The sequence below is a fragment of the Fistularia commersonii genome, chromosome 4, assembly GCF_037954325.1.
Source record: "Fistularia commersonii isolate RoL2024-O1a breed Wild chromosome 4, RoL_Fcom_v1.0, whole genome shotgun sequence".
In the NCBI taxonomy this organism is placed as follows: domain Eukaryota; kingdom Metazoa; phylum Chordata; class Actinopteri; order Syngnathiformes; family Fistulariidae; genus Fistularia; species Fistularia commersonii.
In genome coordinates, this window is record NC_141287.1 from 9102715 (window position 1) to 9119861 (window position 17147).

The following is a 17147-nucleotide window of genomic DNA, read 5'->3' on the forward strand; positions in this document are numbered from 1 at the left end:
AACTTTTAAAACAATCTATATTTAATTTGAAAACTTATATTAGATTACAGAAAAGGTATTTGGAAGAGTCAGTACATGTGTTGCTCAGTTTTAAAAGGGAGATTTTTGAAGAGTACATAAAGATCTATACAACCACACATTTGTTACATCAATAATGTTTGAGGGTCTAGTATCTTTACCACTGGCCTCTAAAGGGTGCTATAAGCTACAATCATCAATAGGATTTATTTATTTAACAAACAAGGTAATGAACAAAGCTTATTTACCTATCAGGAGCCTGGGTTATGAAAGTCTTTACCTTGCTGGTGTCATCATCTTGTAAACACTACCAAGGCGGTACAGAGTGGTGAGACATCCTCATCTCCAGAACACAAGAACAACAAACTAGCGAAGATAAGGAAAGCAGCTGCCTACAGAAGGAAGCCAGCCCAACATAAAGAGGGATAAACTATCTCAACTTATTGCCCAGAACACAAAACAAAAAATATCAACACGTGTGTTGGAGCCCAATCCAAAGATGCCAAGGCAACTGTATTTAGGCCATTGTGACGACACACACACACACACACACACACACACACACACACACACACACACACACACACACACACACACACACACACACACACACACACACACACACACACACACACACACACACACACACACACACACACACACACACACACACACACAAAAGGAGACACTTTGGCCATCTTGGAACATTTGATCATTGACATGCCTGCCATATGTAGTTGCAAAATAATAGGAATAACTATTCAAACAAGTACATAATACATTCTCCAACAGCAGTAGGTTTTATATAGGTTTTTTTTAGTGGGATGGCTTTTTGAATTAGGATTAGACATACAAAGACTTAAGCTTTGAGGTCAGGCCGCGGACTACAGTTCCCTTGGGCAACACCTTCCCCCAAGTATTGTGGTGCAGGTACATGTGAATAAGGAGCAGAAGAAACCAGGTGTACTGTGCACCCCTGTTCTTTCAATATTCATCTACACCCCTGAGAAAGCCAAACAGAGAAACGGGCATGGGAAATGGGGGGGGGGGGGGTGGAAGAAGCACACACAAAAGGGTCTAATTTCCCATGGTGAAGGTGGTTTTGAAGGACTGTGCTTATTGGAGTGGCGAAGTGTAGACTCTTAGTCTTCATCATCGTTCTCATCGTACTCATCCTCGTCATCTTCTTCCCCAATGTAAGACACTGGAGTCTCCACACGAGATCCACTGTAGTGAGAGTCATTAGAGCTGGAGGCCATGGTGCCATCGGTGCAACCATCGCTAAAAGAAGAACATAATAATTCAGAAAAGATGAGGTAGCTGAGGGATGCAGTGACCAGGAGATCATAGGAACACCATCTCACCTGCTTGCAGGGTAACGGGCTCCATTTGCAGAGGTGCCTCCAGTGATGTACACATTACTAATTGGACCCTTTGCCATTTCTAGATAAAAAAGAAAGAACAATTATATAAAGGAGATTTGGCCGCATGTCATCAAGTTCATTAAGCAGAGTGTAAACTCTAATTTGTAAATGCGCACACATTTTAAAGGTTTTTAAAGTACTGAGTGGTGAAAAAACAATGGATTTCATTCAATGTGGACTTTTACAGTTAAACCCAAAAGCAGGGGAGAGGTGGATCATGTAGAAAATGACCAGTGTTATTTAGATCACAAAGGGACAGATATACAACACTTGCAACATCATGCTAAGGTTACACAAATTGCCAGGACTGCCTTTGCTTTGAAAAAGTCAAGCCTGAATTGAATATCTATTAGTGAAGACAAGCCTGCCTTAGTGAAGTGCTATGCACATGCCACATAGGTGTCTAGCTGACATAAACAGCAATTAAACAATAACTTTCTCACATTGTAATAATTGATGTAAACAAATTGAAATAATACTGACCTATAACATAGGGCTCAAGGGCTTTGGGGACCAGGCTACGTGCGACCTTCAAGTCTTCTGGAGAACATTTCCCCACCTCTAAACCACAAGCCATGCCCATACGTTTCAGCACCTCAATGTCATCGTGGATCTCAAACATGCTGTCAAAATTAAACAAATATTCGAACCTGCGAATGACAGAGAAAAGGATATTGAAGAGGCAGAATCATCAGCAGTTTCATTTTCTTAGCACTTCAAGTGACTTTTGTTGATTATGTGGATACACATTATCTGTGCTCTGATAGAAAAACATTGAAACACTGAAAATAAAAGCAAAATAAAACAACTTCTCTTGGTCACGAGCAATAAAACACAAACAGCTCTGTAGTCAGGGGCTCAGAACTTAAGAGAGCCAAATACCCCGCAACAAGTCCAATAAGTGCCATACCGCTGTACATGGGGCCGTTTATAAAAATAGTTATTCTGTTAGGGGCATTAAGTGTGCAGATGTAAAAAAGGTGCAATTTGGTGTTAAAGATAGAAAAAGACTTTGCAGATCTGTTCATGTTCTAAGTTTTTCACCAATAGAGAATTAACTGGTGACAATAATAGCGGGAATACCAAGCAGCTTTCCTTGGCCATGATAAAGACTTGAATAAGGATCTGAAAGTAGGTGGGAGCTGCTTTCTTTGCGGTAGTGAAAGTCTCGGATTTGAATTTGATGCTGGCAGCCACCAGGATCCAGGGACATGATTGCTGATGACCAAATGCATGACTACATTCAAGATCAACTAGATAGGAGCTGCTGTTGTCAATATGTCAATAGTGAAGACTAACAGGAGCACAACTGCTTGACAGGAGAGCAGGATTACTTCTCCAGAAAATACATGCCCAACAGTGGATAACCCATGAAACTCAAAAACTAGTTGGTAATTAACCATGACACCCTTTATATTGCCAGACATTGTTGGCGCAAGTTAGGTTAACTGTTACCTTTGCAACCAAAAATTTAGGGAGATCATTTGACAGCTCAACCTTACTTTTTACTCCAAGCTAGTGGGCAAGGATAACTAAATGTTTACTTGTATTTGACTATATTTAAAAGGGAAAAAAATCTACTGTCATCATTTTTAACACATCTTACTAAATGAGTGTGGGGTGAAGCAGAATCACATACTTGTCATTGGAGATGCTGCAGTCGATAACGGTTTTCTTGCTGGTGTTGACGATTATAAAGGGGAGATGAATAATGGAGTTTGGAGGTGGGGGTCTGTTTGCCTGCTGCTCCGTCTGTCTATTCCTCTGGACCAGGTTCTTAAAAGCTATTTGCTGCGAGAGACAAAACACAGATGAACATTTCAAGCTGTATTTAAGAGTTGCAAAGTCCAAGACTAGTGTTGCAAGGAACTTTGTGTGGCAAAAATAAAATCAGCACGGAGAAGTGAATGTGTCTGGCATTGACTAAAATCATAGTAAACATGGAAAATCTGTTTGCCTTATAACAATCAATTTTGAGTGATAGCTGTTATACTTAAGTGCCATACATAGTAAATAAAATTTTGGAGGGGTATTCTTTAATTCACAAGAACAGAGAACAATGTCTTGTAATGAAAACACACACTACAAGTAGAATGGATATACTTTTAAAATATCCAAACAACACATATAAGCATTCAATTCACCCCCACCTGTAGTATGAGCTCCTGAAGCTGTGACTGTTTCTGCTTAATCCTCTCCAGCCGCCTTTGTCGTTCCACCTGTAATGATATTGAGGAATAATGGTTGAGGTGTGATAACATAAAAATTAAGACCTCACCAGAGATATCACCTTCAGTTTGGATTTGTACCTCTAGGTTTTGGCATTCCTGTGCTGAATTTGTGGGCAGGCCAATCCACTTAATTTCTTTCTTCTCTTTAGAAATAATGTTCATCGCCATGAGCACATTAAGTGCATCATATACACGCCGCCGGATGTTCTTCTGGTCATACACGTGCTAAAACAGAAACCAGTTACAGTCATTCAAGACACTGAGACGAAGGTAGGTTCTTAACTTCAACTACATGCATTCTGTGAGGAAAAAAATAAACAATTTAGGGGGGTTGTGGCACTCACTGAGTCATTGGGTGACATATGGTTGTCTGAAGAGCTGAATTCTGCCACAAGTTCATCTGCCACTTCATTGTATGTAGTTACGCCTTTCTTCTGCACTTTCTCACATACTTTCATGGAGAAATGCCTCAACCCCTTCCCATTCTTTTCTCCTTTCTTACCACGCTTTCTGCAGACATCACAGACATTGCTACATTTACACCAGCACAACAATGCCATCCTCATGATGACCATCACCTCTTTTTTTATGCTTTGAAATTAAATGCATGGAATTTAAACCAGATTTTATGGAACTCAATATTACAAGTAAATGAACAGATAAGTTTCAGGCACTTACCCTGAGGACCAAGGAGAGGCGTCAGATGGTTGAGTTTGAGTCAGGAACTGGGAACTTGGTGTGTGTGGGCTGTTTACCAATATAGTATTGGATACTGTAGGTCTTTGAGGTGTCCCAATAACCTTATAAAGACAAGGATATAGGGAAAAGTTATATTCAGCATTGATACTTATCTTGAACTAAAGAAAAAAAAGAGTTCCCTATATGTTTATTGCATTAAATCTTGATATACAAACAGCACATATTTTATTTACAATTCAAACGACAATAAAACAAGTTAAACGAGTTTAAATTGATATTGATGGGATTTATGAACTACATTTATCATCTACATTAGTGCATGATCTTCCATCATGAATATGGGGTACAAAAAGAGCAACTTGTTCTTCACAAATATCCACTGTAAAGTTAGCGGACACAGTTTTCACTAGTTTTCATTTAAGTTCTACACTGTACAGCTTGATCCCCCAATGGGAACATGCCTGATTAAACTGCTGTGATTTGAATTCAGATTACAAATAACACAAGACATATCAACTAATACCACAAAAAAGTCAAGAGTACAACACTCCTTTTGTACGTTTTTGATTGAAGTTACATTACTTAAACCTGTCAGCTATCTAAAAGATAGGTGATCAATTCCTTCACTAAGGTGATATCTAAGCTGATTTCCATTATGTATACTGTCCATGTATATAATGGGATGATGGGTGTAATCCTGCTGACTGTAGATTTGATAAGCTTAGGATCACATGCCTCTACCTACCCTCTGCCCGGTCACCTCGTAATGATTAAGGAGGGGCTTACACAATGGTGAAACCTAACAACCAAATCTATAAACAAATGTATCATTGGTATTTTGGGACAAACAATTGAGAGATATTGAATTTTCTGGTGACCCTATCTAAATCTGACAAAATATCGTTGAGAAAACTCTAAAGTAAGACAATACATTACAACATTCTCTGTTGGGACCATCACTCACCATATGTGGCACATGTTGCACGTGTGCAGCAACATTCACATTGGAAGGCCCGAGAGTTTTGGGAAGGAGTTGTTTGGCAACAGGGGCAGCTGTAGGCTGGACAGTTAACAAAGACAAGACACCTAAGAGAGAAAATGAGAAGACAAGTGGTGAACAGAGCTCTTGATTGATTCTCCACTGCCCCCTATCGTCCACTCTCTAGAACATTGGCCTACAATGGAAGAAAATTTCTTGTCTGAATGCAAGTCAATTTTAAATTACCTATCTATTGGAAACCACACCTCGTACATGGGTGTATCCAGGCATTAAGTAAATGTAATACCTTTACTTGGGCTCAGATTCTGATCGATGAAAACCTTCAGCTCTCCGTTTGTGTCAATCAGACCAGCCTGCAAGTTAAATTACAAATTCCCATAATTAAAGAACAGATGTCGCAGTTAACCAACATAAGCATACATTGATGGAATATATCTAAAACACATTTCAACAACTAAGAAGATATCATTTTATCATTATTAGCCAACTGATTGCCATATGCAGGATCCATTTTTTACAGTAAAGATTTCTTTCTATGGTTACTTACATCTTTAGCCATGATCCAACAGGACCTGGGTAGTTGAGCTTCTGCTTAAAAAGGAAGAGGTTCTTCTGTTTTTTTCTGTATTTAGACCCCTAACAACAAAAAGAAGACAGATGAATCATTTAGGGTGCAATTTCAATTTTGCTCAATGTCAGATTTTTGTAAATTGTCATAATTGTTTAGAGCGAAATTGCATTTCTTCGGGCCCCATCTAAACTGCAGGAAAACACACTGAAAGCTACATCCAAAACATTAGCTTGGCTTGACGGCCAATATTCTTGAGCCAAAAACTGACTGAAAATGTTTCAACATTAGTAACAGCCCCAGTTTCCTAAATGTTCGGGTGGATATCTCTGAATCCATAGTGAATTTGGAAAACAACACGATACCATCCTTGATGCATGCAACTTTTACTACGCTAAATGTGCACAGGCCTAACGTTACTTCAGGTACCGAGTACGTCCGGAGGAGAGGCGAACTTCTGCTACAGGTCACACAAACATGCTAACTTTAACCAACCCGCGCAATACTATCATTGGAAAAAAGTGTAAATATCGTATGGTCACATATCTACCGGTTTACAATCTACATGCATAGGTCACAACATCCTTATCATACGACGATCGAGCAATCTTTTGTTAAGTGCAGCTAGCTAACAGCACTACATTCAGCTTGCTTGGCGTTAGCGAGCTAACGTTAGTTAGCTAAGGCACGTTTTGAAACTGATTCCAGAGAACATTTAGCGATTACTGATTCTGTATTGCGGACAAAAGTAAAAGTTGTGTATGGTTTGACATCAGAGATACGTGCATCTCGCACGATGAGAGACGATAATGGGTATTATGTGCACTTACGAGTGCACTATCGTGCTTCTTCGACGGCTGTTGTTGTTGGCATTTGAGAATGGAGGAAGAGGAGGTCTAAATCCTTACCAAACAGGAAACATACTCTGTAAAGTTCAACTACTTTTCAAAAAATTACACAGTAAATTTCAACTGTAACGGTTTTGTAGTCGGGAGCATTTCACTGTTTAGCTCACTTTTCAGTAGTTTCTGTCTGTTGGTGTTAAACAATAAGGTAGTCTTGGATTTGCCTGTTTGTCTGGTATGGAGGCTGTAACTGATAAGTAGTGTTCCTCTTGATGCCTAAAAGACCTATCTAAAGTGACGGACGTCGTGTGATAAAGAAAAAAGAATAAAGCAGTGACCATTTGAGAGTATTTTCTCAGATAGTGTAATGGCGTCGGTATAAAAGTTAAAAATTCACACCCAAACATTTCGCTAACCAGTAGCAGCAACTGTCATCTTATTGCGGCTTATGGTCAGTTGTGGTTGTGTATGCTGACATTACAACAGACCCGTGCTCCCAACATTATTTCCACAGATTCCAGAAAAGTGTTCATATAAAACACAAACACACGTTCACATGTATATGTTTTTATATTTTAGTGTGTGGCTCATGCTTTAGAATTTTGAGGGATGCACGTTCAATTTAAGTGACGTATACAACTTTTTGCTATATATATACACACACACACATTTATTTCTTTTTTTGTACCTTTCAAAAACAAGCGTTAGTAGCAGTTGATGGGAATCCTCATAAAATATCCGATCATAATCAAATATTTCCATGTTACTTGACTGCTGTAAAATAAATAATCGCAAAATTTCCAATACGTATATTATTGTTAAAACTATAAGGGTGGGGTTCACAGTTTGTCAGAAGCTAGGGGTGTGCAGTGGCAAGTATTAAAAGACTATAACTGCTAGAACTACATCCTGATTATAATCTAGCAGGACGCTAACTCGCGGTTACGACTGGAAAGCCAGGACCACCGGTGCTTTGTTAGCCAAGTGGCGTCATGAGCTAGTAGCCTAGCGGGCAAGCTAATACAGAGCTGTCACGTACAACACCACCCGAAACAGCTGCAAAAGCGGTGTCTTTTGAATTGATGTATATTTTTGCACAATAGTTTATTGGACGAAATACATGGAAAAGTTCGCAAGCCTGGTAAATGTCGCTTTCGAGCAGCAAAATAACGCACGACAATTCAGTAAATACGGCTTACCGGTGCACTTCACAAGTTAGCGAGTGATATTAGCTTCATCTATCCAGTCTCGGCTAGCCTTGCTACAGCAGCGCTTCTCACAATCTGATCTTGGCGGTGTCTCGTTTTGGCGGCGTCTGATTGGACGGCATCGACGGGACGAAAGCAAAGTAGTCAAAGTGGTTCACGCCCTAAACCCAGATCCCCGGACTTAAACGTTAACAACCGGGTTTAAATATATCTATGTCGCCATCTACTGGAAAGGAGGTTTCGCTTACTTCTGCACATTTATCATCGTTGTGGGCTGGCTGCTGCCCCAACACTTGGTTGGCCATTTTAATCTTGATCCGGCGCGCAAACAGCTTGCGCTACATTCATTTGGTTTCTAAAGAGTCTAAAATAGATTAAGTGTAAAGGAAGTGCCAATTCAAATGTCATGGCATAATCCATCTATTGCTGAGCACAAAAATGACAAAGCTCAATCAAGTTAAATTACAAATTCAATGATACATAATCTTATCCTTATATTCTATATGGAAATAATTGAAGTTTAATAGATAATTAGTTGATAAAAGTATGCTAATCTACACGATTCAGCAGAATATGCAGTGACAAATGCAGGCGTCTGTTTTTGTTTTTTTTTTTTACAACATGCAGATACCATGATTATACATACAATCTGCTTAAAGGTACTCCAACATGAATAATATGTTTTATGTTTATCTGCTGAATATTCTGCCGTGTCTTGCCTGCTATTCAATATCCTCTGCCATTCAAGCACTTTCACTATAAACCAGAAATTCTAATTCTACCGTTCTAAGATACTCTTGTCTTTTCAAGCCCTGTGTGTGGCGCTCACTTGCTTAAGGGTGGAAACATTGAGATAAAACCAAGCTGACCCAGCCTAGATCTCTGATATCCTATTATTACTATACAGTCAGCATGTTATTTCCTTTGGCAGTAACTGTCTCGATTCCTGACCAGTCTCACACAATAGTAAAATAACTATCCTTTAGCCCTTACCTTGTGGTTTGAAGATTGTCCAATTGTCCATTGTTTTGCTTTGGCGCTACTGAATAATAGGTTATGAAGTGGTCTTATTTAATTGACTGTACCTTTTAGTTAATAACACAATTTCTAAACTTTTGAAACAGTCATTTATTTTCTTAGTGGTCATTAAAAATGCAACTCAAAGAGGTGAGGCTACACGCAGGATTTGTGATATCTCAAATGTTTTGAAAACACATCCTGGATCTACATTCAATTGATGCAAATGTGAAGTGAAACTTGAAGCATTCATGTCAGGCTAATGTAAGGTAGTTTAATGGCAAAATAATGATTTAAAATCACATTTGATATATTATAGTGTTCTTACTTTTTTTTTTTTTTACATTATTTTATTTTCATTATATATGTCCTTCGGTAAAATGGGCTGGCCTGTTCAGATTGGCATCATATCAGTCCTGTAGCCATTGCTTGTCACTCATTTTCTCACTCTCAAACTTTGAAACAAAAGAATGCCATTAAAACAAAAAATATGAGCCCATAGTCTATATATATGTATACATTACATATCCTTGTGTCTGTCTGGAATATGGGCAGATGGTAGTGTGTTTTTCTTTAAGAGGAAAAAAATGCCTGATGTGACTCATTGGTCCCAAAAAGTGCAGCGAGTCCTCTGTGTTTGTTACCCCTAACTTGGCAGTGCTGCAAAGGGCACTGAGGATTTTAAAATTGATTATCAAATAAGATGTGGTAAGCCACATTTTATCAGAGTCATAAGAGAAGAGATGTGCCTCAAAATGTTGCTCTAAAGTGGTTATGAATAATGTTGAGGCCGTCTTTACGAGAATAAATAGAATATAGTATATGCTTCTGTTTGTGATTTTTTTTAAAAATGATTTTTTTTTAAGTTGACTTGGTCTGTTGACATGGGTGACAAATTTATCGACTTACCAGGGGGACAGACATAGCAATACAGATGTAATGAGAAGGTAACTACGGTGAGTAACTATCTGATGAGAAATATCAGTTAAGGCAGTTTAGCAGATGATCTCAGCAAATCAAATGAAAAGGGGGAATAACATAGCAAAAAAGCATTGAAGATCAGACCACATAGTGTACTAACACCTAATGATAGCACTCATTTATACTTTATTTTGGTACTTTTGCCATTGTGTGAATTACAATGTCAGGACAAACCAAGGGTCCCTCTGTCATCCTGATTCAGTCTCACAGTTTGAAATTTAAAATTTGTTGTATGTTTATTTCATTAAACACGATTGTTTGATTTCACCTTGTAGTATTTATACTATAGGTTTACTATTACTATTATCATTATTACTACTATTATTATATTATTACCAGTTATACTATTATTGTATTTATATTTATTTCAATAGTATTTATAATTTGTGCTTCACTTAACTTAGGGGAAAAATATAATATTTGTAATTGGGAAACTTTCATATTGCCATTAGAGCTAATTGATGTATACTGGAGGAATAGCTATTATGACACGATATATCATGGTTTGAAATAAAGGTTTTAGAAGAAGTTTTTCTTCGTCAGAAGTTTTGAAGTTGTTTATCTCCCTCACACGCATTCTGGGGAATCTTGAGGAAATATAATCAATCAAACAAAGTGGCTGCAACCCTAAAATTTGCTTCACTACTTCCGCGCAGGCGCACTATGACCGATAGTCGAGCTACCAAACTGGTCAAACAGCGGGTGTGAAAATGGTAGGTAACCAAAATAAACACAAACCCACTCATTAGTGTGGTGCCTCGGTGGCTTGTATTTATAACTATTAACGCTATTTTAAAATTAGTATTATGTCGCAGTTTGGCAGTCTTTAGAGATCAGTTACTAGCGTTCACTGCCGAATCAGGGAAGGTCAGTTGATATTTTGAGAGCAGCTAGCTTGCTATACGTCCCTTTTCGGCAGCCTGGTAACTTCGGCACTGAGAAGCTCAGCTGTTGAACCTCAGACACAGACACGGAGTTGAATTCTGACACATCGATGAGCACACTGACAATCCCCTCCCGTGATGTTATCGTTTTGAGTATGCTGGTGATGCATTCTGGCTAATTCAGCTATCGCTAGCCATCAGAAGTTACTAGCGCTAGCTGATGGTAGAATGCTAACCTAACGTCACCCACCTGGTCGCACAATCATCCGTTATATTCGAACAGCATCCAGTGTACACGTTAAATTCGTGCGGTGTTTCGGGTGAATCAGCCGCTGTGTTGTCATCTAATAGATTCCGTCCTAATGTCGACTATAGTGCGAGGAGAGCTGATGCATGTCATAAAGTTAGTGAGCGGTCTCTGCCGTTTATTAATGATTACGTCTTCACGTTTTACTTGTTTACATTTAACGCTTGGTCCCGCTTTGAACCAAAGTGGTAACTATTTTCATGGGGACATTTTGTCGAATAGCACATTTTAATTTCGCTTTATTAAATTATTTAACCCTGCCGAGCCAACCTAATGTATCCGTTTTATTTTTGATATTGCTGATTATTCCTGACAGGCAGCCTGCGTTATACTGAAAACTTGCTGCACCTCTAGGTCTCAGTGATGGCATCTCATCGTTCTCATATTACAACTCTGACTGTAGTCATCTGAGGGGCCCTGGGGGTACAACATGTGCTCTAAGAATCCACAACACCCCCACCCCTCAGAAAAGCCCACATTGAGAGTGGACACAATCGTCCCTCCAGTGCCACTGATAACATGTTTGTCTGTGTGACAGGCTAACCTTTTGAAGACTTGTGTATGAGTGTTTCTGGGTGTCTCCCAGTCCGTCTTGTTGTCTCCATCATTGCCTGAATGTCTGTAGATGGGTGTGTGTTGTTGTGTTTGCTTGTCTGCGTGTCATTTTGTTTATGTTTATTGTTTTCTGTGCTGTCTGTTGTGGTCACACCTGTCTCTGATTCTCCTTGTCCTGTGCTTGTCCAGCATAAGCTGAAGTCTTCGCAGAGGGACAAGGTACGGCAGTTCATGTCCTTCACGCAGGCCGGGGAGAAGACAGCTGTGTACTGCCTCACACAGAATGACTGGAAATTAGAAGTTGCAACTGACAACTACTTTCAGAACCCTGATCTCTACTGTAAGGAATCCATGAAAACATCAGTTGATCGGAAAAAGTTAGAGCAGCTCTATAATCGTTACAAAGGTAAGGAATATATTTTAAGACTCTTTGTCTTGTATTGTTATTTGAAGGAAACATGCTAAATTCAACTCCATTCCAAAGATTTTAGCCCAAGTTGTTGTTTTTTTTTTCCTGTTAGATCCCCAGGATGAGAACAAAATTGGTATCGATGGGATCCAGCAGTTTTGTGATGACCTCTCACTGGATCCAGCCAGCATCACTGTGCTGGTTGTTGCGTGGAAGTTTCGAGCCGCCACTCAGTGTGAATTCACTAAGAAGGAGTTTCTGGATGGAATGACAGAGCTGGGGTGAGTTTCAACTTTGACAGCCTGTGACTAGCTCTGAAGTGGGACATAAACAGTGCATGAAGTATCATCGTGTGGTCTATAAAAACAGCCCCGGGGAGGAAAGGCTGTCTATATATAGACCCTCGTAATCACAACCTAAGTATTGTGTGTCTTCATGAAGAGACTTAATGGAGGAGCAGCAGTATTTTGATTCTCAGTTACATTCATACATTCTGCCATGGGTGGATATCATCAGCATATGGAGTGTCTTTTGTTATTTAGACTTTGTTCCTGTATTTATGTCACGAGTTGACTTTCTCATGTAGGTGTGACAGTCCAGAGAAGCTGAAGGCGCTTTTGCCCAGATTAGAGCAGGAGCTCAAAGACAGCGGGAAGTTCAAAGACTTCTACCAGTTCACCTTTAACTTTGCAAAAAATCCTGGACAGAAAGGTTTAGGTAAGAAAAGTGACAATCAATACAGCTGTTCTATAATATCATTATAACCCGCAGAAAGATAACGTTACATTTTGTCACATGGCTTTTGCCACTCAGATATTGGGGATTTCCTTTTTCAGACTTGACAGCAGTTTGGTTAAGTTCAGGTTGTGTAATGGTGCTCAAGCGACCCAAAAAGAAAAAAACACATTTTTTCACAGGATTGATTTCATGTGGATTCCTAAATATGTTGAGATAGAATTCTAGGATAATAATTTGTTTCTTGTTGTATGATGTTCATCTTTCTATCATGTAATGATTTCTTCTTGCATAATGTTAACCTTAAAGCGTTCAGTTTTAGTTAGAATTTTGCAACATTACAAACAATACAGATACATTTCTAGTTTTGTTGACGCCCTGCCCTTATATCAAGTAAATATATATTCAGGAGCAGGCTCTAAATTACGTGAGAGATCAATGTGTTGATTCATATGAAGGATTCATCGTTGTGTTTTATGATTGCAGACTTGGAAATGGCTGTAGCCTACTGGAACCTTGTCTTGTCAGGGCGATTTAAGTTCCTTGATCTTTGGAATAGATTCCTTTTGGTGAGTCAAAAAAGTGAAATGATAAATCCTTACATCAAATATTCCAAACTGGTATTTATCATTGCAAGCAAGGTGTGAGCTGCAATGGGGACAATAGAGTTTTGAGGGCTTTTTTTGGCAACAATAAATATTTGTTATTTGTTTTTTTACATTTCATGCAATTGCTTATCCAAAAAGGCTTCCCATTGCACCACAGAGTAAGAATATCGTCTGGGATTGCATCAAAACATATCATGAGTAGAGGAATGTTATTTTATGAGCGAGTGTAAAAGGTTGGAGTGGTGGATTCCTTTCCAAGTTTACTTTTTCCTTGTTGATCAAAAACCTCAATCATATCACTCAACAAATGCGGACCATTATTGAATAGAAAAATATCTTAACTATCAGTTCTTTATCTAATTCATTTCTTCTAAAATATATGTATTTATTATATCCAGATTGTTTTTGGATTCCAAATGTAACTTTTCACATTTAACTGGTATAAATTTTGTGTGTCCAAATTAGATCTAATTTCTCTGTCCAGCTCACATCCCAGTGTTTTTTATAGAACAAAATAAGAACAAAAGTTAGTATAATAATGCCTACACTGGTGTGATATGCCGTCCACCCACGTCATCAAGGTTAACAGTGCAGTGTAACAATATAGTAGAGACAAGGTACTACTGTGTGTAATCTGTCACAGTGTCTCAGCTCAAATCACTGGGGAGCTGGTTTCATTTTTTTCTTACAGGCCTGAATCCATTTGATAAATAAATGAGTAAAGGCATGTAACCTCCTGAATCACATAACTAACAAAAATGGAAGAACACTTTAACCTAAACTATTTTATACAGTATTCAAAACAATTAGTTGAAAAAAAACGAGGTTACAACAGAATATGACAATTGTTACATCAGAAGTTGCTGGTCCATGTTACTGAATCACCATATTTGTGTTCTATAACAGAATCCCTTGGTAACACACACAGACTGTCACTGTGGCCCCACAGATATAACAGACATGGCCATTTTGTGGACTAAACTTCTAATAAAGTCATTATTTTTTTCAACACTGGTGGTTTGAGTAAGTACAAGATAAGTTTAACTTTTAAGAAGCTAATGACATTCAGGCTTATGCGGAATTATTGCTGATAGACATTTTAAATATGCATTAAAATGAATCACCCCCATCCCTGCAGCCCTGACTGTAGGATAAGCAGTTTAGATAATGAATGAACGAATAACTTATAGCTTAGGGTGTGATGTGCTTGTGTTGGTCACCATTGCAGTCCCCCCATTTCCCTTGAGACTTTTTATACGTGTCTGATGTGCAGCACATCATTTACTGCAGAGGAACCACTTCTAATTGGCTGATATAAATCTGGTTTGGTGGATTGATGAGACAGTGAACCTACAGAGAATTCTTCTTCCATCCGGTAACAGTTGAACCAAGGCCATATATTAGCCTAATAGTTTGGGGGGGAGGGGAGACATGACACACGTGCAGACCACAGGACCCTGCTGTGGGTTATTGAGGTGATAAGCACTAAATGCTTAACTGTCTCAACAGCCTCGGCAAAGGGAAATGGGAGGATAAATGTCAGTCAATTCAAAATTGGAAGTAAGCTTATAGCCAGAGTAACAAATAGATTAAGTTCACTTTTAGTGTATACTTGTATGAGGAGCTGGACATAAGAAACATTTTTAAAATGCCACAGTTTGAAAAATTGCTAAATTCAACTTAATTCAAATCCAAAGGTCATTTATTGCAGTTTTTTGGTCATTTCTGGCCAATTACCAGGAATCATGTTTCAAGTGACAGATGTAATTTCTTGTGAATTCCTGTTACTTGTTGCAGATTCTTAACGTGACTCACCAACTTTTAACTTATTTCCAATGATCTGAAAATTAGTATCAAGTGTGCGTGCTGGAAAATGTGAACACAAAAACCTAAATTAGAGACATTGTTGAAAAAAATGATCAGTACTTTTTATCATAGAAAAATGTGCTAAATTATCAAAATTAGATGCCACTTGGTCTATATCAGTCTTGTCCAACTGGAGCTATGACAGCATAACAGGGTCAATCCATAACTTGGGAGGTTGTTTATATCCTGTTCCTTTATTTCCCTTTAGGAACACCATAAAAGATCCATCCCAAAAGATACGTGGAACCTATTGTTGGACTTCGGGAACATGATTGCAGACGACATGTCCAACTATGATGAGGAAGGTGAGCGTGCAGGGATATCATTCTGATCTAACCCACAAGCCTTGATACTGTCTTTGTAAAGTTCTGTTCCTCTAATGCTGACTTGGTCTGTGTGTGTGTGTGTTTGTGTGTGCGCACATGCACGCACATGTGTCTGTGTGTGTGTGTGTGATCCTCAGGAGCATGGCCAGTCCTCATAGATGACTTTGTGGAATTCGCTCGACCGATTGTAACCGGATCGAAACGTAAAACTCTCTAAATCACATCCCAGCCCTGGGGACACAAGAACATTGTTTCTTTTACAGTGACTTCATAGTTTTTTTTATTAAGACTTGTACAAAAAAAAGGTGAAAATCGTAGACTTCAGAGAGAAAAAAGAAGCACTCCAGACCCACCCTTCAGGGAGCTGAGAAAGAACTCTGAGGAAAACTGGCCACGGTCGTGTGCTTGTTAGACAGAGGCGTTCTACGGACTTCGCCAGATCCACCTCCGACTCTCCTGTCGGACACTCAGTATCCTGGATGTCCTTCTGCTTTGTGGGGAGCACTGCCTGTGGGGATGGACATCGCACTGAGAGGAGGCTCATTGGCTGTGTGCCCTCAAAACAGACTGGAGAGGAGAAAGCTGTGTGTTTTTAAAATTCTTCCTAGTTGGCTTGGTTTTGTCATATGAAGCTCTGAGTGACTGAAAAGTTCCCATGTCTTACTGTAACTTTGGGACAGAGTGCTATCTACACCAGCACCAACAACTGTTGCAGTTTTTACTGTACATACTGTATCTATTGGGACAGTTTACAAAGAGAGCTATATGAAGAATAATATAAATATGTTCAATTTATAAATGCAAAAAGACGGTTCTTTTATGTACAGTAAATGCTAAGATGTTTATTGGGAATCCTCAATGTCATGGATAATATGCTGTTGGTATAATGATCATTGGAGTTGTGAGCTTCTCATTGAAAGCATGCTAAACACATTTTACATCACCTCAGGCTGAATCATAAAAAAAAAAAAACATTTTCAAGTTAGGCGATGTTTTCATTGAGTTAATCATTATTGGTACCCGTCGAGAAAAATCTCAGTAGTGTGTCTTGAATTATAAAAGAAATGTAGTGAGTCTTATCCATAGTATGACAATTTTGCTTTCAAAAGATGATTTATTTCCCTGGAGGAGCGATTACTTTTAATCACTTGATCCCTCTGAGACATTATCGTCACTTTAAGCAGTTGAACAGCATTTAAGAATAGGATTATCGGGCACATATCTGTGTTATGGCCGAGCAGAGCCCCGCGCTCCGAAGCTTTGACACTACAGAAGGCAACAACAAGACAATAAGCCTTAACAATAAATATCTGTCTGTTTAATATTTATGTTTTCTGTTCAAGCCCTTCTGTTCAGTGTTACTGAAGGTAGTGAAATTAGGATATATTGTTGATAAATCATGTAAGTAGCCTAAGTATATTGTTCATTTAAAGAAAGATGAATAAAGCATGAGTTGTCCATATACA

At 38.7% G+C, this 17147-nt stretch overlaps 2 protein-coding genes across 5 annotated transcripts; one reads left to right on the forward strand and one right to left on the reverse strand.

Moving 5' to 3' along the window:
* On the reverse strand, positions 1 to 11255 carry tfdp1a (transcription factor Dp-1, a). 3 transcript variants are annotated; one of them, XM_086145142.1, is made up of 12 exons: positions 11126 to 11255; positions 5920 to 6008; positions 5659 to 5725; positions 5337 to 5458; positions 4352 to 4473; positions 4018 to 4183; positions 3752 to 3898; positions 3593 to 3661; positions 3082 to 3233; positions 1926 to 2092; positions 1383 to 1461; positions 1 to 1299 (listed from the first exon to the last, which is right to left on the reverse strand). In XM_086145142.1, the coding sequence occupies exons 2-12, from the start codon at positions 5929 to 5931 to the stop codon at positions 1161 to 1163; spliced, it is 1242 nt and encodes a 413-aa protein (XP_086001268.1). In that variant the 5' UTR covers positions 5932 to 6008; positions 11126 to 11255; the 3' UTR covers positions 1 to 1160. The 3 variants fall into 3 exon arrangements, with proteins under 3 accessions (XP_086001268.1, XP_086001265.1, XP_086001267.1); XM_086145139.1 differs by lacking the exon at positions 11126 to 11255 and adding an exon at positions 7985 to 8120; XM_086145141.1 differs by lacking the exon at positions 11126 to 11255 and adding an exon at positions 6771 to 6962.
* dcun1d2a (DCN1, defective in cullin neddylation 1, domain containing 2a) lies at positions 10647 to 17147 on the forward strand. 2 transcript variants are annotated; one of them, XM_086145144.1, is made up of 7 exons: positions 10647 to 10704; positions 11927 to 12143; positions 12259 to 12427; positions 12733 to 12863; positions 13368 to 13450; positions 15564 to 15660; positions 15819 to 17147. In XM_086145144.1, exons 1-7 carry the CDS (start codon positions 10702 to 10704, stop codon positions 15896 to 15898), a joined length of 780 nt encoding a protein of 259 aa, XP_086001270.1. In that variant the 5' UTR covers positions 10647 to 10701; the 3' UTR covers positions 15899 to 17147. The 2 variants fall into 2 exon arrangements, with proteins under 2 accessions (XP_086001270.1, XP_086001269.1); XM_086145143.1 differs by lacking the exon at positions 10647 to 10704 and having other exon boundaries at positions 11677 to 12143.